Source organism: Vidua macroura, chromosome 15 (assembly GCF_024509145.1).
Source record: "Vidua macroura isolate BioBank_ID:100142 chromosome 15, ASM2450914v1, whole genome shotgun sequence".
Taxonomy (NCBI): domain Eukaryota; kingdom Metazoa; phylum Chordata; class Aves; order Passeriformes; family Viduidae; genus Vidua; species Vidua macroura.
In genome coordinates, this window is record NC_071585.1 from 10,913,614 (window position 1) to 10,937,840 (window position 24,227).

Consider the following 24,227-nt stretch of genomic DNA (forward strand, 5'->3'; position numbering starts at 1 on the left):
TAATGGGGTAGGTTACATTTTTCCTACATTTACTTGCCTATGTAAAGCTGCTTCCTGACACAAAAGAAAAAAAGAAGTCTTCAAAATGTTAGTGATTCCCTCAAGAAGCCACAAATAGGACCAGGTTCCACTAATAATCCTATCCATAAACCACAAGATTTGGGGAATCTGTTGTACTTCATAAGATGAAAAATGTCAAGGAAAAGTATTTAATTGAAAGGGCTCGGTTAGTACTAAAACTAGCTGTACAAATAATCAAGTAACTGATCTTGATTTTACCATTTCCTTGTGAACAAATCCAGATAATCTCTCATTGAAAGAAGCAGGCCAACTGAAGAGCTATTTTCTAGAAAGGGTAGAATTAGAGGAATCTGCCAAATTTGTTTAAATGGTAATTATAAAATGAGATCATTGCAAAAAGACACAGATTTCAGAACCAAGGACCTGCTCCTTAACAGCCACATTAAGAACCAACAGTGTATGTGTGTCTCAACTCACATACCTATTCAAAAAAACTAATTAAAAACATGGCATGGTGTCAAGCTTTTGTGTAAGTCTAAGTCTCATTTCCATAAACTAATAGAAGCTTTTCTGGTTCATCAACAAGGCAGTGACAGCACAGGCAATCAGTGCCTTCCTAGGCAGTGCCCACTTTGGGGTTAAGATAGAAAAGGGAGATGCTAATAACCTCTGGGGCCTTATTTCATGAGTTTCAAATAAAAAAGCCCTCGAGGTAGGAGGCAGAGTGAAACAAATAAGGGGCTCTGATTTCTACCAAGAGTAATTGTTTGCCCTGCAACCACCTGTACCAGCTCAAGAAAATCATACTCTCTGACATCCAGAAATTACTAAATGCTACTTACAGAGCTGAGTAGGTTGTAGGTAATGTCATTGAGACTTGGAATTTAAATGCTGTTTCCATTAGATTTGAATCCCAGAATTCAGATGTTGGAGAGCAGCATCCCCTCATCCTTCCTTGTCACCTGCACCCAAGGATCAGCAGCTTTGGCAGGATTCAATCATTATACAGGAGGCAAAAATCCAAATTTCTCCCAGCCATCTTTGAAATGTCCCAGCTGGAGAGAGACCCTAAACCTCCCTCTTTTTTTCTCCATCAGTAAGGGATGATCCCTGCTTTGAGTTTCTTGAGGGGACTAGAATTAGCAAAGAATCAAACTGTGAGGTGGGGTAAATCATGACATTGTTTAGGCTGGAAAAGCCCTCCAAGATCAGCAAGCCCAGCTGTTACCCCAGCACTATACCATGTCCCCAAGTGCCACTTCACATCTTTTAAATCCCTCCAGGGCTGTGACTCCACCGCTGCCCTGAGCAGCTTGTGCCAGGGCTGGACAATGTTTTTTGTGAAGAATTCTTCCCTGATATCCAATCTAAACCTTCTCTGGCACACCTTGAGGCTGTTCCTCTCATCCTGCCCCTGTTCCCTGGGAGCAGAGCCCGACCCCCCCAGCTGTCCCCTCCTGTCAGGAGTTGTGCAGAGCCACAAGGTCTCTCCAGAGCCTCCTTTTCTCCAGGCTGAGCCTCTTTCCCAGCTCCCTCAGCTGCTCCTCATCAGACTTGTGCTCCAGACCCTTCCCCTGCCCTTCTCTGGACCCATTCCAGCCCCTCAGTGTCTTTTACACAGTTCAGTTCACAAAACAGTTCATGACACCCCTAAGAGCTCACAGGCAGCCAATATTAAGGCGTAATTAAGACTGCAACTCCAAGTGCACAGGTTTTGCCCCTGAGATCAATTAAATGCTCCCCCACACATCAGCTGTTGCTCAGCTCACTGCAGCTTCAGGCACCTCCTACTCAAAAAGAGATGACAAAGTACATGGCTTCAAAGAAACAGCCCTTATAAACTCCAGCTTCTTGTCTGCAGCTTATTTCTAATGTGTGCCATCAAATGTGAGGCTCAGATATGATGACTCTGAAGAACAGAGCAGGAAGGATTTGTGTCACAGAACTTTTCATCCCAATCTACATGCAAAATACAACACAGGTGCTGCAATCGTGCAGCTGCACTGCTTGAGAAGAAAATATTGGTATTTTTCCCCCAAATACTGTTTTCAGGAAGGCACCCTGAATCACAAAAGGCTCTTGCTAGCCAGGCTCATGCTCATTTATTTGGCTGTGCTGACCCCCAGAGTCCAGTGCTCTGCATGGCACATCCCGAGCCAAACCCCATCAGGTTCCTCAACCTCTTTCCTCCCATTGCCACTAATCCAGAGATTTTTCTGGAGTGATTGCTCCCACAGCCTGGGGATGATTGCACCCTGCCAGCACCAGAGAAAACAGACATTTACCCCGCGCTGACTCAAATTGCTGCATGCATTTGAAACTGCAGAATTAACTAGATAAAGGGGGAAAAAATTACATAGGCATTATAATAAAGCACATAGAGAGTCTCATGGGAAAGCTGTCTGATTATATCTAATATCTCCAGCCACACACCTGGAAAAAACTGAATTATCACTAGATAAGCACCTGCTAGGGCAGAAAGACTCCTTTATATCTGCTACTTGAGTCTGGAGAAAGCTGATACTATTTTCTAATATACATTTTTAGGACTTTCTAATTCAATTTTTCTGAAATAACTGTTTGCCATATTAACTGTCAAACACAGCAATCAGACATTATAAAACACACAAAAAACAGAGAGGGATTAATTTGGTTAATTATTCTTAGGTAGTTGCTGCATAAGAGAAATTGTTTAGACCACAGTCACAATGTGAAAATCACTCTGACAGACACCAAAACTTCCCCAGGACAAGAGGACACTGGAAGCTGAGGGATTGCTCACTTTTTTTTTTTTGAGAGGAGCCCCACTTCAATAAATGAAGTGTCCTTCTCTTGCACATAGAACTAAAAACTCATAGAGTTTTCTTTACCTGAATTCAGGTCTCCTTTAAGATGAGAATTTGCAGGTGTTTTCTAAGCAAGTTTAAAATACCTATATAATTTTTTAACTTTTAAAGCTCATTGCGACCTTCAGTCTAGGAAAAAAAAAATTAGTTTGCCTTCAGGTAAGGGGCATTTTTCACAACCCAGATGGGAATTATCTTCCCTCTCCCCCCTTCACAAATGACAACCTGATAAATCTCTTTTATCTCAGTATACCCTTCTGTGAAGACAGGATCTTTTTTCTTGGCTCTGCTCCCCAGTCTCTGCACCACCCTTTAGGCTGACACTTGTCCCCTGAGCTACAGCAGCAGCTGAGGAGACATTTGTGAGCAGGGACATCCCCCCTGAGTCCCCTTTGTCACCAGCATGGAGGACACCAGCTGCAGGCCTGGTGACATTGACACCAGGCACACACAGGGGACAAAAGGAAAGTGCTGAAGTGTGAAAGAGAAAAAGGGAAAAAGTCATAATAAATAACATCCTGGAAAGAAATCAAAGAGAGCTATCACTTGATGTCACCCAGGACCATGTCCTTCTCAGGAGCTCTGTATCAGCAAACAGCTGATGGCACTGATGGATCACCCCTGCTGGGACAGCCCAGGGGAGCCAAGCCAGGACTCCCACCTGACCCTGCAGCCCTCAGCCCAGCACCTTGGCTGCACCCAGCCCCCAGTGCATCCTACAGCCAGCAGGATTGCACTGGGGAGCATCACATTCCTTCAGTCAGCACCTGAGGCTGCAACATTTTGCCATAAACAAACATATGGAACGTGCTGGAACTCATTAAACTAGAATAACTTTTCAAGAAAATATCCATCTCCGAGCACAGGTGAAGCCAAGAGAAATCTGTGGTGCTGTATCCTCAATGCATCATCTCCTCCTAGGAAAACATCCCCTGCACTTAGGGAGGGGTCCCAAAATTTTTTCATCTTACAGGATAACATTAGAGACTCAGAGAGGAAGCACAAAGGAGAGAACACAAGAATCCCCTGTGGCCTGGCACAGATGCCACCACCACCCCTGCCAAACGCCCCGATGGGATGGCTGCTGCCACCTGTGTCCCAGTGAGCCCCCCGTGGGGCTGGGAGCTCCCCCTGCTCTGTGGCTGGGACAAGGGCTGTGGGACCCTCTGCCTGTGTGAGGTATTTCTTGTAGAGAAAAATGGGAGACAGTCCAGAACAGGGATCAAAGCTTCCCTGCACAGGGTGGCTGGGGAAAGCGTGGAGGGATGGATACAAGTGAGGCAGCCAGCTCCTGTGCTTCAAACAATTGATGGCAATTGAGGTTAAGTCATCAAGCACGTGCTCCTGCCTTAAGTAATTTGCTTCCACCTGACTTCCCACCTTTTTTTTTTTTTTCTTTAACTAAGATTGTAAAGATATCAGTTTCATTTTGTGTTAGATAAAGCAAGCTACTGCCAATGTCACATATGCTTTGAAAGACAAAAGCATGTTTTATGTTCAAGATACAGCTATTAAAAACAACCTATGTTAACAAGTAACTTGACTGATTTTTGAGACATAAAGCCCTGCTCTTGCAGGTTTTTAAAACCTTCTTTTTCTTGGGTTGTGCATGGGTTGAGACTGGACCATGCTGCACCACGTATCCTGCAGCATTTTCTCTATCCAAAGTCTAAAGGCAAGGGGCATTTTAAGAATAATAGACGACAAAATATCGTGGAAAGAGTATAATGTAATAAAGTATAAGAAAAACATTAAAAATAACATCTAAACCTCTTGTGGTTAGGAAAGAAGAACAGATCCTTTGAGACAGGTGTTCATACTTTAAAGGGCCCTTTTAGAAGTCTTGCTGAATGGAGAAAGAAATCCCTCTAGCATTTAAGACCAGTAATTCACTGAGCAATGTGCTTAGCAGAGGCTGTGGAGGTTTGCAGTGAAAGAAGGAGGAGGCTCATGATAACATATTTTGTAAATCAAGGCCAAATCAAATGCATTGAGTTTCAGCAGCTGTGCCAATTAAATTTCATTCAATTTGCTGAACAAGAACGTTAACATTAATCACTTTGGCAAATTTCTTAGAATATTTCGTGTCACTGAGTAGTTAAGTGATTTTGTGCTTGTTTACAGTGCAGAATAACATTCTGTGAGGCAATATCATCAGTCACTGAGCAACTGTGGGATGCTTTAGGAACCCTGGGTGCTCTTAGCAATGTTTCTGTAGTGGTCCTTTGCCTCCTAGAGGCTTTTTCAAATGTATCCAACAGATTTTGTTATTTTTTTAACTGCACTTATTCTCTGCCATCCACCCTTAGCACAGTCCAAGAACAAGATTCCAGCCAGAGCAGAGGCAGTTTTGCCATCTGAGCCCTCCATAGCTACATCCCATCTCAAACTCAGACCATCAGTGCAGCTCAGGGACACAGGGAATTCCTCTTTGGCTTTATTGATTCATTTGGGCCTAGGAATGAACAGGTTCATCTTTGATCAGGTGTTGAAGTTTCCACAGCTGAGGTTGTTTCCTGCCCTACCTTTGATTCCAGTTCCAGATGACTCAGGCAGCAAATCATAGAACATCCCTGCTGCAGAGGAGGCACATCTCACCCTGGGCTGTTCCAGCACGTGTGACACCCAACAACAAAGAGAGGAGCTGCTTTTCTGACCTTGTAACTCTGCTGAGTGAGTTTCCCCAGTTTTATTTCCTTTCCTCTCTGCTTTCCCTTTCCTCGCTGCAAAATCCTAACCCTGACCCTGACCCTTCTGAGGTGAATGAGGCAAGGTAGCAGCTACTGCTGTATGGTTTCTGCCCTGTCAAGGGTGAAATGTAGGGAGGAAAACATGCCCAAAGGTGAAAATATAAGATGCAAAAAGAAACAATAACAGCAGGAAAAAAAAAACAGGCAGCAAATTCAAGCTAGTGAGATTTCTCCCTGGATTGCCAAGGTTTTCTTTAGCTGCAGGTTCATAGATTCATCAGTTTAAACATGAATAAAAAGGAGCCAGCTGCAGAAGAGAAAAGTCATTTTGAAATGAAGTCAGGAATAATTGCACTCCCCCAGCTGCACCGAGCAGCCCACAATATGTCATTCATTATCTGTGTATCAGGTAATTAAATTTCAGGATCCCACATGGTAAATTTGATGCTGTACATTGGTATTAACAGATGAGGGAGGCACAAGGAGCATTTCTGGAAAACCAAAGAGCTCAGTGAGATGTTTTGTGAGCATAAGGCAGAATGAGTAGGGTGACTTGGCTAATGTGTTACTTCATGGTGTTATTAAGAAATATTGAGCCCTAGGCGCTAAACTCTCGTTTTTTGCATTTTCTCTCTTCCCAGCTGCATTCCCTAAAAGGTTCTGTCTTCTGCCAACGATGCCCTGAACCAAGGGCTTCCCCACCCCCAAGAGAAATGCTTTTAACTTCCCTTGGAAAAGGAGCAGAGCAGAGCTTGGCAGCAGGACAACATCTCAGCATCAGCACGTGTGAGTGCCACCACCCCACACCAAGGGGCAGAGTAACCCCAGGGCTGGTACCTGCTCTAATTAAAGAAGGGACAAATAAAACTGTGTGGAGTGATGAGATTGTTCCTCATTGTCAGAAGCCAATGAAGTCAAAACAGACCCAGAAAAGTTTCATTAGTCCAGTTTTTATTCAAATTAAATGATGGGGAACTACAGTGTGATTTTCTTTCATAATATAAATATGTCAGTGAAGAATGTTTCTTGAATTGTTCCTCACACTGGACAAGACAGCTGTCAAGAGAGTTACTTTGCAAAGTCCTTTGTCCTCCACACTCATGCAAAAAAAATCTTTAATTTAAAAAATGAGCTTAAACAGTCAACCAACTTGTTAGAGTATACTGTCAGCTATTCAACCAAAGTAGTCAGGTTTACAAAACCAAAAATTTTCACACCCAGGTAAATTATTTCACAATCATTCATTACCCTTGAGGGTCTTCATACATAAAATATACTAATTAAAATTATCAATATTTATTTATTTATTTATTGTCACTGAAGAGGAAAATAATTTATAAACCCATAAACAAAGATAAGAGCAGATGAAAAAAGTGGATGAGCCCATATTCAGACCATAATGTCTAGCACACTCCCAAACACTGCAGCTTTGAGCAGCAATGCTCACATGAAAGTGATTCTTGGGCATGATGTGGGCAAAGGGGGCAACTGCTTTGATAATATATGAATAATGAATCCCAAAGGTTAAGACCAAGCTGCATTCATCTGTTGAACCATCACAGCAGCTTGATGAACAGCATTTATCTGTTGAGCCATCACATTGGCTTCAGGAACAGGCATCACACCTCTCTGGATATTAAGGATTTTGGTCTCCAAACAATGTAAACCAGAGAACAGAATTATTGAGCTTTCATGGTGGTGACATGCAAACGCTGCCAAGTGTTTTTATGGTAATCACTTGTTGTACACATCCACAAAAGGACACTGTTTGGATAAACTGAATGAATTGAAAATTGATTTTAAACACCCCCAATTTATCTATTAGGCACCAATGGAAAAGATGGACTTCATTCAGACTTGTTTAAACAACAGCTTGCTTGAGGCAAATCTGCCCTGCGTTGCAAGCGCAGCAGGGTGTGCACCACACACGGTGCTGTTGGGGTTGGGGCTCATCCTGGGGTGCTTTTCTGCAAGAGCAGAGCCCCCTTTAGGAATCCCAAGGCCAAAGTCCCAGAGGGGGTCAAGCACAGGGTGACCCCAAAAAGAGATTACAACAGAAGGAGATAAGGAAAGTGCTCATATTCACAAAGGACCAACATGAGGAAGAGGTCCAAGTTTGGTCTGTAAAGCTTTTACTAAAATTCCTGCAATGATCTGTCTGATTTTGGCATCCTGGGGGGCAGACTGTTGTGGGCAGAGTGTCTTCAAGCAGCTCATGCAGAGCCAAGAAACAGAACCACCAAGTGACAGCTTGTCCCCCAAACTACCCAGGAACCAAACTCATGGCACAAAGAAATTAAATCAGGGTATTGAAATAATTGTAAAATAACCAATAATCTAAGATCCTATTGGTGACTGAGGTAATGGGTCTGAATTTATCTCATAATGTGGAGCCCAATGCTGTCCTTCTAACATTAAAATCAGCACAACAGCTATCCCAGATCTTTCTTACAACATGGCATTTCTTGTGCAGAGAACATACAGAGTCACACCTACACCACAGCCAGTAAAAACCACACTGGAGTGCATGACTTAGATCCAGAAATGTCATTGAAGACCATAAAAAGCAATCCAAAAATTTTAAATTGTCTTATAAAAATATTTACAGTAAAATTTGTTAGTACTAATGCTACGTTTTCAGTCCTAAAAAAAGGCAGTCTGTAAAGGATCTGGCTCAGGTGCTCAAAATGAACAATACAAACACGAAACCACACACCAAAGACAAATTCCAAAAGCATTTTGGGGCTGGGGGGCACAGCTGGTTCATCACATGTTACGGTTGTTTGTATTGCATAGCTGGAAAACGAGGTCACTTGACTTGCATAACACTGCAACGTTTGGGAAGGAAGGGAGGAAACACCATCGAGGAGAACTGGCTGAGCTGGGAACAGCATCACTCGTCCCTGGCAAGGGCTCTGAGTCCTAGCCCTGTCCAGCATGCCACAGCTCTGGGCCAGCACTGGGCAGAAGTGCCATTTTACAAGAGCAGAGAACCACCAAAACCTGTTTTCCTTATGAGCAAGGAAGGTTTATGAACAGATAGATAGCAGGGGATAAAATTATCCCACCTCCAGGTATACCCACTTTTCACACCTGACAAACACAGCAAATTGCAACCTTGCACCTCTCTAGCAGTACCTACCAATTTTTATCTCCAGCCCACATAAACTCTTTCTCTGGATAATATTTGCCTTTACTCCAGTGAAGCCAGAGGTGTGAGAATGTTGGCTGGGAACTGTTTCCAGCTGTTGAGCTGGAGTTGGGCTGTACAGTAGCTTATAGAGGAGTTTATTTAGCTTTATGTCTGTATCTGACCTAACAAAGGCCACGTGTGCCCAAATGCTTGTCCAGCTGCCTCTGCCTAACAAGAGATGCTGCCTCGGACTGAAATGCTTTGTCTATACCACTTTATCCTTTATTCCCAGGCTGCATGGAAGGGAACCACCTTTTGGGCCAGTGAATTTGAGTCTGTCCCAGCTGAGGCCTCATCACCTTCCTTATGCCACCATAAAGGTGCATCTCAGGACTCTGATCCGAAGGCAGCTGCAGTCAGGGAAACATTCCTGCTGGGATACACATTCCTGCTGGGGTGCACTCCTGCTGGGATATACATTCCTACTGGGATGTACATTCCTACTGGGTATACATTCCTACCAGGGTACATTCCTACCAGCCTCAATGGCTTTTGCAGTAAGCAACACCTCAGAGGAGAGCAGCACGTCACACTATTATTTTGGCACGTTTCGCTGCAGATTGTAAAACTCAAAGCAAAAGATTTAAAGGGTATTATGGAAAAGACTATTTTTTTTTTTCATTACTATTTTCAAGACCTCTGAGCTCACATACAGTGGAAAGGCAGACATAAAGAGTAGTAATGCATTTCTTTAGACAGTTTGCCCTTGTTTGTGAAAGCAAGAGCATCCAAAGACGAGTGGGAGCTACCTCACATTCCCCATGAAGGGGATGCCAGCCCCTCTGCAGGGCAGTGACACAACACAGGCAGGGGCTGTTTCCCTCACAGTGAACAGGCACCCATCTTACAAGGACTGTGTCAATTCAAACACCAAAGACTGCATATTTATAGAAGAAACCCACTCCTCTACAAAAGCAGCACAAGGTGATGCAGCTCGGATCCCTCTGAAATCCATTTTTAAGTATTTTTCTTTTCTACAGTCAAAGGTCACACAGAGCAGGTCTGTGGAGACAGAAACCAGCATAACAACTCTGGACAGCTGCCCACAACAAAAAGCCTCAGCTGATCTACAAGGGGAAAACAAAAAAATACACAAACCCAAACAACAAGAAAAAGAGTAAATATTTTTCTTCATTAGTTCCCTTTAGCTGAGGAGCTTCTGAGAGTTCACCTCTGTATGCAGAAGCATGTCAGAGCTCATGGGGAGACACAAAAAGCTATTTTAAAATCAAATGTCTTCTTAACAGAAAACTTTAAGAATTTGGTATATAAACAAGACAGGTCCCTTTTATCTGATTTGTCTGTTTGAATAATCTTATGAGTTCTTGCTAATAGAGGAATGCTTTCAGTAAGGGCAAGACTAAAATAGCAATTACAGTAACAGTGATGAGTTAATCTCCATGCTCTGGAAGTATTAAAACACTGCAGGTATTTTACTTGGCTCATTAATCCCTGCCTGGGTGACAGAGGGCTCTCACTGTATGGAATGTCTCTACATTAATGGCACCATAAGGTATTTTTTAACATCTAAATGCTCTATTATGAAATGGCATTGAGATGCTGGACAGAGCTAGAACTGAAGCTTTCAGCACAGCTGAAACGTGTGGGTTGGGAACATTTTATTCAAGCAATATTTGTTTCACAGGAGCAATAAACCCCGTGGGAGCAGCATGTGTTGTGTGGGGCTGGGAAGTTCTGTGTGGCTCAGGTGCTGAGAGCTCAGCCCCGGGGAAGGCACTGCCCAGCAGGTCCCGTCACGCACAGCACACAGCATTCATGGCAAGTAGAAAAACCACATGGTGTTTATTTCCACAAGCATTTCAGGGATACAGACAGCAGCCCAGTGGCATGTACAAACGTATGACTGAGACAGCGTCACACTCGAGCCAGACCACCCTGCTCCAGTCCATTTCTGCTGTTTTTCTCTGTTGGAACTCAGAAGTTTCCCCTGCCAGTATTAAAGTCCACCCTCCAGGCACAGTGAGTAAGTAGTTCAACCAACAATGTGCACGGAGCATCAGTAGGGAAGAAATCCAGAACCGTTTGTTTTTACTCACATGCCCAAACGTAGCAGTTTTGTTTCACACAAAAATTCCGTGCCTGCAGTCCAAGCACAGTGTTTATCTCAGGACACATGCCATCGAGAAGAACAGTTGATTGCACCACAGATAACAAGCAACACCTCGTGTCTAGCATGGAACATGTCCCCAGAGGGATTTTCACTTGGCTATGCAATCCACTGCAGAGTGGATGATGCTTGCAACGTATCACTTGTCATGCTAAGACATTAACAGCAATGAGATGGGTCAAGTCAGAGGTCAGTCATCTTCCCAACACCACCTAGCTGGATCCACTTCACTTCTGCTCCTCACATTGGCTTCATCGTGTGTCACAAGGGTTTGTGAATCACAGCCACACCTGTTGTAAGAACAGACAGACACAGTTATGGTAGGAGCAGCTCCTGAATTGCCACGTGGCTACAATCATCCTGCAAAGCCAAAGGCCAGCAATGAGGGAGGTATCTACCATTTCTGTGAAAGTTTCTCCTACTGAAATCAACATAAAACATACCAAAAAAAAAGTAAAATTAAAGCTTCAGGGAGCACAGCCCTCAAGTTTAGGGATGATCCCACTGCCACCCACTCTCCCACTGCCTGTTTACCTGCATAACTCCTCCCTGTGCTCATGCTGGTTGGCAACAACGTCCACTTGTCTGTGCTGGGGTTGTAGTACTCCACCGAGGCCAAGTTGCAGGAACCATCATCACCTCCCACCACGTAGAGGAGGCCATTCACAGCACACACACCTCAAAGCAGAGTACAGATGGTGAGACATGGGCTAACTCATCCCCCACAGCACGCTGCTGCCACATTCTGATTCACCCCCAAGCAGATCCCTCAACTCCCATTTTCATCTTTTATAACACTGATCACATACACCACGAGCACACCAATTGCATTAAAAACCACACACAGACAACTGAGCCAACCACCACAGAAAAACTTATCATGGTTACCTGCATTTCTTCTACACATATTCATGTCTGCTACTTGCTTCCAGGTGTTTGTCCCTGGGTCGTAGACTTCCACACTCTTCCTCACCAAGGGCCCGTCGTGGCCCCCGGTGGCGTAGAGCAGCCCGCTGAGCACACCGACACCTGCCAAGCACAGCCAGGTCAGCCACAGCACAGGGACAGGCCTGCACGTCCCTGGATCTGCTACTGGGCATGGCCTTGGCCTCTCCAAGGCACTTCCAAAAACATGGGCCACATGTGCATCAAGATCACCAGGCAGGTGGTCAGCTCTGCACCCGCCCACCCCGTGGCACTACAGCAACCTGCAGAGAATGTGTGGCACATTTCCCTCTTAGGCAGCTGTCAGGCTATCCAAGACCAGCAGTCTAGTCCCATGACATTCCTCTGCCTTTACTTCATCTCTTTGCACTGACTTGCTCTCTGCCTCCCAACCCACCTTGTTTCCATCTGCCTGATATTTTCTGCCATGGGATCCTCTGCTTTTAGCCTGATTCCCCCTTTCAGGACTTTTACTTTTGTTTTTCCTGCTGCCATTGTGCCACATGACATCATCCTTGCATGATCTTCCTCTCCTCAACAACTTACAGCTCCTGAAGCTGCCACTTGATTCCTCTCCTCCCACTCCCACCCCAAAACCTGGCAGCACTTGACACAGACAAGGTGCCTCCAATGCCACCTTCTCAGCCATTTTTTAAGGCCCCTGGCCAAATCTCTGGGAATGACAGGGATCTTAAAACTACTTCTTCCTAATATTAAGTAAATTAGTTAATTAAAATGTTCACCAATCCGTGAGAGTTAAAACTTCCAGCAACATATCTTCATTAATAGGTTCAAAGCCCTCTATTAAAATTAACCAGGTGAGATGTTGGTAAAACAGAAACAGATCTGAATCACATCATTTCAGCCATGGGCGTTAACCAGTGTGCAGGGAGGAGAGGGGCCCTGCCAGCCTGATTTTGACTGGTCCCTGTGCAAGGATCTTTCCTGGTCAGGAAAGGAGAGGGCAGGAACAGCTGCTGAGCCAGAGAACAGGCAGCACCCAGGCTCAGCAGCTCCATCAGGAGCTCTCCCCATCTGGGGACAGGTGCATAGGTCTACCACTGTCACCTTTCCCTTCTCCAAATTATCTTAGCTTGCTATTGCTGGGTTTGGTTTTGGCCACCCATCTCTCGCTCTACCAAGAGGTGCTGAAATCCTAATATGATATTGGGATTCATGGTTCACCTCTGGCAAACATATAATTAATCTGTAACTGCCACAAATATTCACCCTACTGGGCTACATCTTTGCTGTGCTAGAAGAACTCCAACATGCAGGACTTGGGAAGAGCAGAACACATCCACATGTGTGTTCTGGCTCCTGAGCTGCAGCAGGTGTCTCTGAGCTCACTGGGAAATAGAAAATCACTTAACTGCATCTGAGCCCAGCAGCCTGGCTGTGCAGCACCTTGGCATTTGACTATATTCAGCTGTTAATGGAAATTTTATACTTGTAAGAATAAATTAAATGAGTAATTTAGCAAGTAAGAGAGTAAAAGAGTCGGAAACACTCAAGCTTTTTCACATAAACTGCCTCCTTGTGCAGTGAGACAGGGCAGGCAGGGACAGGACATCCCTGCCAGCAGGGGAAGTGAACCCCCCAGCTGGTTCAGCGAACCCTGGGGGTGCTCAAAAAATGTGCAGATGTGGCACCCGGGGACGTGGTTTAGCAGTGAACAGGGCAGTGCTGGGTTAATGGTGGGACCTGATTATCTTAAAGGTCTTTTCCAATCTAAAAAAATGTATGATTCTACAAAACCTGGGCAGCACCTGCACATCCCCACAGCCCCAGTGCCTCCAGGGACTTGAGGTGGCTCCAGGGACTTGTGGACACTGTCCTCAGCCCCACTAGATGTCAGCACAGGGACGGCAGCGCAGAGCGCGGTGTCATTGCTGCAGCTGTACAGCAGATTGTGCTGCAGCACCGCTGGTGGCCAGTGCCACGGGGCAGTCCCCTCCAGACCCTGCTGGAGGGGCCTCTGCAGGACCACCAGAGCCTGAGGAGCTCAGCTTTCAGGTGGGGAACAGAAAACTGCAAAGAAATTTGGCAGGGGAGTAGGAACATTGCTAACAAAGGACTTGCTACACAGAGAAACACTTGCAAAGCAGCACTGAGAGCAGAGTGTCTCCAACAAAGACAACTTGCCAAAATCCATTTCACTACAGGCACAAAATTCTTGCTTTTTCAACACACTGCCCACAACAGGAGATACTCATTCTGCTCTCCTGGAAGGCTGCACTGGACTAGGTTTAAGCATCAAGCAGATACTACAAACCTCTTCAACAGAACTCAAACCAACAGTGTATCCATATTTACCTCACCTGGAGCTACAGAAAAGATGCTGGAGTGAGGAGAGAGAGACAGGGTGTAGAGAGCAGCCTCAGCCTGCCCAGCTCAAAAGGGAACTCCTGCCACAGCTTAACCTGTGGGTCATTTCAGCCCCAAAGAGCAGCCCCCAGGCTTGCCTGTGGGTTCCTGCACAATTTAATATCAGGGAGGACCCATGGCACACACTGAGCATTAGGACCAACAGTGACAAATTCCTGTTCACCTGAAGGTGATTTTAAATGCAATGGATAAGAGCTCTTCTCCCTTTCAGAGAGGAATAATCACAGAGAAGACAAATTGCTACCTGGCCCAAGATCATGTAGGAAATTAGAAACCATCAAGACTAGAATCCAATCCTTTTACAACAGGTCCTTTCCTCTAATCTTCCAGATCACCAACTCTTGCCAGCAAAAAATAAACTAAAAACTACCTAAGCAGGGACAGTCTGAGATTAATTTTGTTATCCTACACATCACCCAATGTGCAGATGAGGTTTGTGTTGCAAAGCCCCCACTGGGTGCTTGCAGGAAGATCCAAAATGAAAATTCCTCTGAAACCCTGCAATGACAGGGGAGAGGGAGGTGCAGCTTGGCTTTCCCGTGCCCAGCTGTGTCTGCAGCTGGTGATTTGGAAAGAGAACTCCTTGCTTACAAGTGAGATGCATCTGCTAGCAGGGCTACCTAGAGACACTGAACATTATTTCATTAACCCAGAAATCGATCTCAATTTGGCAGATCTTGTCAAAGACAGGAGAGCTGCTGAGAGATTCCAAGCCATTACATTTTTACCCCTCATGGGAAGGGGGGGGGTGCATATAAGAGGTTGCACTTGCAGTCCCAGCAATGGCAAATCCCACTTTTCCTCCCTGTGTGTGAGCAGAGAAGGCGGTGCCCGTGCTGAGCAGTACCTGCCCCGCTGCGCCGCGTGCTCATGTCAGCCACGTAGGTCCACTCGTTGGTGGCGGGGTTGTACTGCTCCACCGTGCTCAGGCACTGCCGCGACGCCCCGTCGTAGCCCCCCACGGCGTACAGCTTCCCTGCAACACACACAGCCAGGCTCAGCTGCAGTCACAGCCCTGACAGCCCTGCCTCAGGGCAGCCCATGGGGACGTGCCTAAACCTGCTGGGATGTCTGGGGAAAAGCCTAGCAAAGGGATCTGGAGCGGACTCGCCGTCAGGAGTGACTGTTTGTAAAGCTGTTAAACTGTCAGCAACACAAGGATACACCACAACAGCTTAATCAGAAGTCAGCAGCCCAGAGGGTTTTCCAAATTACATGTTGGCCCAGGAGAAGAGGGATTATCAAAGCATGTTCAGTTGATGGAGAGTTCCCCCCGTTCAGGTGTGCTGTCAAAGGCTGTCACTGCACATTAATTACAACACCACATGAGCAATAAATACAAAATAGCTTCTTATAATAGTATAATACCTGCAAAGAAACCCAGACATGACTTTGTAGAACTTGGGCCAGATGGAAACCCAGAGATGCTGCGAGCACAGCTGAGGCCAGCTGGTCACTCATGGCCAGTGCTGACAGGACAGGACAGGACACAATGTGTTGTGAGGGTCTCCTGGGGTATCCAGCCCTCCCTGCCTCAGCTCACTGAGAGCTGATAGACACACACTGAGATCAGAGAAGCACAATCAGATACCATGGGGCTGCATCATACATGAAACAAGGCTGATGCTCTACTGTGTCCTCTCTTCCCGGGCCTGACTGATCCTCTCCCCTTGTCTCCCTGCATCATCCATCAGCTTGTTTTGCATTTAGGCAGTTAACTCTCTGGGCAGAGAAGGATTCTTCTTACTAAAGCAGCCAGCACAAGGCATTCTGGTTCAAGTCCAGGTCCCCAGATGCTACAACAGCAACAATTTAAAAAGCTCAACAAATATGTAGAAAAATTCTAACCTAAATTTTTGTACAAAACCTAGAAATAATATCAATTCTCAATCGATGACAGCAGAGCCTGGCCATGAATGAGCTGTGCAATTCTTTGAATGCCCAAGACTCCCACCAGCAGTTATCTTCAGCTTCTCCTGTTTCTGGATGTTTGTAAGGCTCCAAGAACAGGCTGGCTCTTTTCTTTCTCCCTCAGGCCCACTCATGGCCTCCTTCTGCATCTTCCTGTCTCTAAGAACATTTCAAACTCTTACTTGTGCTGTTGGTCCCATCTGGTATTTGTCAGTGAATCAGGCAAGAGTGCCAGTCCAAGCAAGACAAGATCAATTTCCCCAGCTGACACAGATTATTAAGTATTTTCAGTATATGATTGATCATCAGATTAATTTTTATCACTTTCAGATGAACCCTGTGAATCAACTGCACACTGCAGCTTGTTCCCTACACCAGCTCTTGTGCCCATCACATGCCCTCATTATTTTTATCATGGACTCCAACATATGCAACACTTACTTGTGTTTTCAGAAAAAGTAAAGGAAAAGGATTTCATGAGTCTCCAGTAAAAAATCTTTCCATAGAAATGCATCTCTCAGGTCCATATTTAATACTTTTTCTGCATTCAAGCCACTTGAATAAATTCCAATGACTGACATCAGCCCAGCACTTCCCAAGCATGGGCCAGTTTTGAAGGAGGTGCTTCTTAAATATGCAAATTTAAGTTAATGACCACTATTTATTCTGACTTTAAATCCCTTCTTCTCATATAAACACATTTCATGTTCATTAACATGGTCCAGGTACTTCCCACTCAAACAGGTCCAACCAAAGCACTGTAAAGCATAGTTTATGTGATTTATAATAAGGCTTGTGCCAAAGCTGCTCTGCTCTGCACTAACAGGAAAGTGCTATGCCACACTAAAGACAAGTTCAAATAAAGCCTTTCACTTGCTTCAGAATAGATTTTGTAAAGGAATAAATGGTTCCTACTTAAACTTTTCATTCTCCTGAGTCCAAACCAAGCTGCTCAGTTCCAGCTCCCTCAAGTTTGGTGCTGACCCAGAGGTGCCAGCAGCTGCCACCATCCTCCCAGGCCTCCCACCTCGCTCCAGGCTGCTGCAGCACCAGCCCTTGCTATCGTCAGCCCCTGCTCATTCAGGAACCACAGCAGAGCTGTGCCTGGTGTCAATAAACACAGGTTTTAGTATTCCTGCTAAACCACCAGCTTGGGGCTGTGGGACAAACTCTGGTCCTGTTTCCCAGGCTGAGCAGATTTTCCATGATGGGTATTCCATCCACGCAGCGTCTGCCGGCAGCAGCAGCATCCACTGCACAGCAGTGCTGCCCTTCACCAGCCAGAACCAGCCCAGGAAGAATCTGGATTCAAAGAAACCTGCACACACCTAATTGCATTCACAGGAGGCATGGGCTAGTCTGATACAGATCTGAGGCTCTTGGAAAGCTACACATGATTTTTCACCAAGATAAAGAGGAGAATGGAAAAAGTTGCAGCAATTACATCATATAAAATCAATCTTTCCCAAGATTGATTCTGGTGATTTCTGGTATAGGGAACAGTTCTTGCCATCCCCTCCTACTGCACTTAACCATTAAGGCTTCTGTTTGACACAGTAACATTTGCTTGATGGAAATGGCTGCTAATTTTCTTACCCTCCACAACTCCAACTCCAACACTGCTTCTTCTTGTGTTCATGGGAGCCACAAAAAACCACTCATTGGTTTTATAGCTATAGGCCTCAACTGATGCCAGACCTAGTTAAAAAGGGGATACACAGGTTTTCTAATTAAAAAAAAAGAGAAGAAAAAAAGATTGGTGTTGCACTTTCATCTGCCTTCCACCTCCTCCCAAGCCCATAATTCCCACCATGCTCCTGCAATCCCACTTTCTAATCCCTTGCCTTTCAGGCTGGGACCAGTATGTCAAAGCCACTTCTTCATTGGCTGGGAAAATTGTTACCCCATCACCCCTGCCCTGGGACTGCTGCCTCTCCAATGTGCTGAGGCCACCAAGGTGAGCAGAGTCCAAATTCCAAGCCCAAAAGCCCCAAAAACATCCATGCAGAGGTTTAAAAATTCCAAAATTCCCCAAAACCCTGCTGTAATAGTTAGTTCAGGGCTTAGCCAAGTGGCAGAGCTTTACAGCAGAGGCAGAGGTGTGAATCTAAACACGCAGCTATGCCAAGATAAATCCCAGGCACACACACCCTCTAAGATTCCTTGCTAGTATTTTATTCATGTTGCTATGAAAAATTTAACTGAAACAAGGAAAAATCCCTTTTCAGCCCAGAAGAAGCATAATCATACAGAGAATGAGGCTGAAAGAACTGCATCACTAAAGAAAACAATAAGGGTGAGATTCTCTGCAATTACTGACAGGTCAGAACACGCACGTGGGTAGTTACAGCACACACCAAACCCCACTTCTGGCTCCTCCTTTACAGAACCCTAGAGGAAGGGCTCAGGAACCGCTCTGAAGCTCTGCAATCTCTGCAGGGCGCTCTGAAAGCACTTTTGTCGGGTCAGGCAGTGCCTGCTTTTTGCCCGGTCACCTACCAGTGCTGCCATCGAAGCCGCCCACGGCGTAGAGGAGGTCGTTGAGCACGGCGGCGCCCAGCGTGCTGCGCCTCTCCTGCATGCTGGCTATGGACGTCCACTGGTCCTTGACGCCGTCGTACACGTCCACCGTGCGCACCCGCAGCGAGCCGTTAAAGCCGCCCACGGCGTAGACATTGCCAGCCATGAACACCACGCCTGAGGAAAGGGGAGAGGGGTTTCACAGCAGGACCTGTCTAGATCCTGCTCGCCCGGCAGGGTGTGAAAGGCAGCTGGGGAGAGCAGAACACGGGCGAGGCTTTGGTGTTTTCTGCGGGTTAACAGCGTTTGAAGTCGAGCGTGATGAAACATACGTGTCATATGGGAGGTGAAATGCACACGAAAGCGCGGCAGCATAAGGCACAGATGGAGTTCACACCTGAATGAGTAATTCTGTGAGCCAGAGGGAACACCAAATGGTGAGCCACATTCACAACCCTGTCAGATGTTTTCAGAGGAACACCCCCAACTTAAAGATCTGCTCTCCATCACCTACTCCTCCGCCCCAAGAGGGACTGACTCAGCTCCTTTGATTTTTCACTAGGAAACCAGCAAGAAAAACTGGACCCCTGTGGGCTGCCAAGACAGCAACAGGGGAGGAGGAGGGGAAACATTGATGGAGGAACAGCCAGGAGAGAGAGCTGATGAAGGGGAGAGAGTGGGAGGGCTGACAGGCAGGAGCAACCCCACTAGAGAGCAGGGCAACCACCGGAACAGGAAGGGAAAGATGTCTGTAGGGAAAGAAGGAGGCATGGCAAAAAGAAAGAGCTGCTTGAGGCCAGGGCACAGAGGAAGCTAAAGGGAGGACTAAGGACATCCATCCAGTGCTGAAGAGCTGCATCAGGGAAAGAAAGAAGGTTGCAGCAAAAGTTCCCTTTACCTGCTCTGCATCTCCGTGAGGGAAGCTCAGCAACCTGATCCCACCGCTCCTCCTCAAAATCATAGCACTCCACGCTGCGAATGGCTTTGGGTGCTTGCCCACCCACCACAATCATCACCTGCAGAGGGAAGAGAAGAGCTAGAAAACCTCAGACATGAGCCTGAGCAGCTGCTCTCTGCAGAGAAACCATCACCACAACTTGATCAAGAGCAGCTGCCAAAACATGTGTTGAAGGCCAGCTAGAAGCCTCTGCAGGGACACTTATTTCAGGCAATTATATTTCAAGGTGGAAAAATTTCTCTCCAATTTAATGCATGCTAAATATGGCCACCCCATTTACCCTTCCTCACTGTGTCCAAGGTGGGCAATTTGCCCAACTTCTCCTTGAAATACAAAACCTTTTGGCACCATGGCATACCCAAGACTCACTGCAAAAGTATTTTTAAGTGAAGAAGATTCCAGCATAATTTCCACTGGCAGCCCACTGTTTAGTCATTATCTCCATGGTGGTGCTAAAAATAATCAATGCCACTCAGCAAATAAAACGTGACAGCTGCGGTGCCACCTGCGGGGAAGGCGACACTCGGGGAAATCACCAGAACTGCTACGACCTGGGGGGTCTGGGCTGCTGAAGGATGTGATTTGTCAGCTTCATTAAGGCTTTTGGCTGCCACAGGTACTGAAGGAAATGCAGGAATTAAACCCTGAATTCCTTACAGGTAGGGAAGAGCTATGTCAAGGTGGTCAAGGGCAACCTCAGGAGTGCTGGGTCAAGCTAAGGGTTCATCCAGCCCCAGACTGCACTACCCTGCAACAGCAAGGGGTGGACACTGGTGGGAAAGTGAGAAGACCGAAAGACCTGGGCAGCATGCAGTGTGGTCCTTCCCAAATCTGCCCTATCTGCTGCCAGAAGACAAATTCCCCATGGACAAGGGTGCCAGGAGCTCTGTACTCGAGGATGCCCACGGCTCTGAGCCCCAGCTGGGCACTGCAAACACCTGCACAGGCAGCCAGCCCCCAAAACACCTGCACTGGCAAGCAGCTGGACCTGCACTTTGTTCAGCATTTCATGCAAGCCTCCACAGCCATCAAGAGGGAGGATTTGCTCCCCTTATCACAGCAAATCAGTGGGACAAACATCACCCAAGACAATCTGATTTTTCCAAGGCCAAGGAGCTAGAAACAAGATAATGGGGCTTCAAATATAGATAAAGAGTAGTTGGAAAACTGGCTTTAGGCTCCGCAAGGCAGCTGGGAGTAGCTGAGGGGATAAGATCGTCACTTGGATAACAAACTCAACTCCAAGCAGGGCTGCTTTAAAAGTAGAGAGCTAGACAGCAATTTAAAGAATTTGAAGAGCATGGAAACAGTGGCCTGTTTGATCTACAAAGATGAGAACACGATATTAGAAACCAAATTGAGTCTAAATTAACAGCCTGACCAGTAGTTGTGTAACAGTCTCCCATGGCAAGCTGCAGGGCTTCACACGATTACAGAATTAAGGGATTTCACAGCAGACAATAATCCCTCATCAGCAGAACCAACAGGCCAGATGAAAGTTTCTCAGTAACAGGATTGCTGAAAGATCATCAGCTCCTTCCCTTTCTTCACAGTTCAAAAGAAGGGAGGAGAGACCTGCAGAAGGATTTGGGTTTGTACTCATAGGCGATGCTATAAAAGATGTTGAGAACCTCTGAACTCACTGATTTGCTGCTCCTTTTATCCTTAACTACTTTAGTCCTTGAACAAGGGCCATGTCAGCCTTTCATGATACCACCAAAGCTGGGTTCTACCAACTTCATCTCAGCAACAGCAGGCAGAAAGGACACTGGCACACACCGCAAAACCACGATTTCTCAATGGACAGTCCAGTATCCAAATATCAGAAACAGCACAGATCTCATACACCATCCCACAAAGCAACCTCATTATTGTTTGTGCTTGGAAAAATAACACACTGTGGTTTTGATGTCTTGGAATCTCCAAATGCTTACTAGCACCTTCAGAGGCAGTCTGATGAGAGACATTGTGCCAAACTGTGTTTATCTCTGGGGCACAGAGAAAAACTCCTGTGGTGTTTTTTTTCTTCACTAATAAAGTGATGGCTGGAGCATCCCACGTCTGCAGGATAAACGTGGGGAGTAACAAGGACTATTTATTCAGTTGCTGTTTTGAGTCCATTGAAATTCACTTCAGACTTCCTGCCCACGGGGCTGGGTGCTGTTGTTTCCTGCTTTCCTGGCTTCTGATTATGGATACAGGAAAGGAAGAGACACCTACTGTGACCTTCCCTCAGCAGGGCTCCACGACACTCTTACCAGGCTGCAGCAACCTCAGCCAGCTCTCCCAGCACTCCAGCAGCCACTCCACAGCTCAGCAAGCCACCAACCCACTTGTGGCTGACAAAACGTTTCAAGAGCAGAGATACTCCTTCCCCTAAGGGTTTATCTAAGTTTATTCAATGTAAAATCAACTTAATTATGTTTTCTTGCTGGGCATAGGCAATGCCAGAAGAGGGAGTAAAACACTTCCAAGCACAACCACTGAGTTAGTAAAAAGTAACAGCAAGTTCTCGAGCTCCTGTCAAAAGACTGAAAATGCCACCAGGAAGAGGGGTGAGGTGACATGAAGTGACAAGCTCAGCTTACCTTTGGCAAGCTAACAGGAGTCCTTGGCTTTGTCCTGGGATTCTTTATTAGTTGCCTTTGATCCAGAGGAAGCAAATGGTATTTCATGGCTTCAATAAGGAAATCTTTACAGGTGTTGTTATTCTTGATTAAAGCTTCTTCTTCGACTGTCTGAGAACATGCACACACAACAAAGATCATTTACACTGGCACAGGTCACAAGGAGCTTTGTGGAAAGAACATGTAACCTGGAATTTCCCTTCAAGTGTACCAACATTTTAAAAAACAGTGCAGGAGACAAACACAGACTTCCAGCACCTCCCAAAGAAGCACACAGAGTAACATCCAAGCTTCTACTTTTTTCCAAGATCACTCACAAGAAGTGAGTATTTTATCACTCTCTGCCAAACACTTGAGGCAGCAGAGGAGAATTCACCAGGAGTCTGGATACAAAGTAAGTGATTTTTTTTTTTATCTGAGTCAGAATTTTTAAGGAGAGGCAGTATCTTTTATTCCATTAGAAGATACAGATGAAAGAAAACCAAAACCATGACGGGTTCATGCTGTGAATACAGATTTTATATCAATTGATTTTTTTTAGACATATGATAAAAGCATAGTAGTCAAAAAGCCCTAATGCCAACCCCTTCTTTGGGAATTCTCAGCTCATTATCTAGGCCCAGATCCCAGGAATTAATTTATGAAGAACAATCTCCAAGTCAGACTGAGTCAGAGAGTGCCTCCCCTGCCAGCCACACAGACCCATATGTATGCACAGCACATGTCTTAAACCAAAATTATCACAGATTATGTGTGTCCATTATGATGTTTTGCCTATGCATGACAGAAAAAAAGCTGTATACGCTTGTAACACCACCACTTCAGTATTTTCAGGGTGAAAAATCACAAGATATTCACTTATCAATGTTTCCCCTAGAAGGACAGCAGCTCTGCTCTCAGCATTGCCTGGCAGAGCATGAGTCCCATTTTCAAGAAGGTTTCTGAAGCAGACATTGATTTCAGAATCCACTCAGTTTTTGCTTTTATTCTTCTGTTTACAGACTCAGCAACAGACCAAATTACCCATCTCAGACACAAACAGCCAAGCCACTGATTACGGAGCAACCAGCAGCTTAATTGCAAGTATTAATGACTTCTTTGGAGACTAACCTGTACCAGGTAATCTCTGGGCAAAAGGGGCAGGCGAACATGTTCCATCAGCTTAGCCATGTGCTCTAAGCGAGACTCCTTCTCATAATTTATCCAAGAGATAACTGCTTCAAAGACCTACACAGATAAAGTACAATTAAATGGGGAAATGACAACTTCCTTGCAGAGTCACCCACCCAAAATCAGAAGCATAGTGATTTTAGAGCATCAAAGGAAGGTGGTGCAAGATCTCTATCAAACAGATATCAAAAAGCTGTGACTGCACAGAGCACAAGCAGCACTGTAGCAAAGAGCTGAGCTGACCATGCATGCTAACAAGCAGCTTCACATCTAGATGTGCTGTATCACTCCCAGAGCTAAGTGCATGTCCAGAACAATCATATACCTCTTGGACATTAGCGCTGGAAGGCAGCCAGGAAACTTAATGAGCCTGCTGACATTTGCACTGGACATTATTCATGAAATCAGCCACAACAATTACTCTTGATAACAGAGATCTCCCTCCTCCAGGAGCCTGGCCACACAGTAAAGTCACTATGCTCATATTTAATCACTGCACCAGTTCCACCAGCCCCCAGAAACCAAAAAGTCTTGAGGACAAGTTCCCCACACACACAGGGCAAGCCCTGCCTGCAGCCATGGAGCCTCTGCACTGCCTGCATTGCTAAAAATACTCAGATACTCCAGCTGGGAAACAAGGGCACACTGGGCTTCTGCTCTGAACCAAAATCTAGTTTTACTTCCAGATCCAGCTGGTTGAGATAAGCATCCAGAGCTGGAGTCCGTGACCAAGTGCTCACAAACAGCCCCATGGGCAGAGCCCTGGGACGCACAGGCGCGGGAGAAGCGTCCTATGCGGGCTCCTGTATGAATATGCATGTGCTTATGTA

The 24,227-nt window shown here is 45.8% G+C and overlaps 1 protein-coding gene across 6 annotated transcripts in view; it reads right to left on the minus strand.

Moving 5' to 3' along the window:
- Nucleotides 1-6,487: 6,487 nt before the first annotated feature.
- LOC128815106 (kelch-like protein 3) overlaps nt 6,488-24,227 on the minus strand; it is a 62,574-nt gene continuing 44,834 nt past the window's right edge. For 4 of the 6 annotated variants that reach the window (XM_053991505.1, XM_053991511.1, XM_053991509.1 and 1 more), the window contains 9 exons: nt 23,338-23,454; nt 22,189-22,338; nt 19,541-19,658; nt 18,622-18,819; nt 17,719-17,820; nt 15,059-15,187; nt 11,767-11,907; nt 11,413-11,556; nt 6,488-11,168 (listed from right to left, as the gene is read on the minus strand). In XM_053991505.1, coding sequence (XP_053847480.1) covers nt 11,140-11,168; nt 11,413-11,556; nt 11,767-11,907; nt 15,059-15,187; nt 17,719-17,820; nt 18,622-18,819; nt 19,541-19,658; nt 22,189-22,338; nt 23,338-23,454 — 1,128 coding nt within the window. In that variant the 3' untranslated portion in view covers nt 6,488-11,139. Of the gene's footprint in view, nt 11,169-11,412; nt 11,557-11,766; nt 11,908-15,058; nt 15,188-17,718; nt 17,849-18,621; nt 18,820-19,540; nt 19,659-22,188; nt 22,339-23,337; nt 23,455-24,227 lie in introns of those variants that run through there. The other 2 variants (XM_053991506.1, XM_053991508.1) reach the window with 2 other exon arrangements.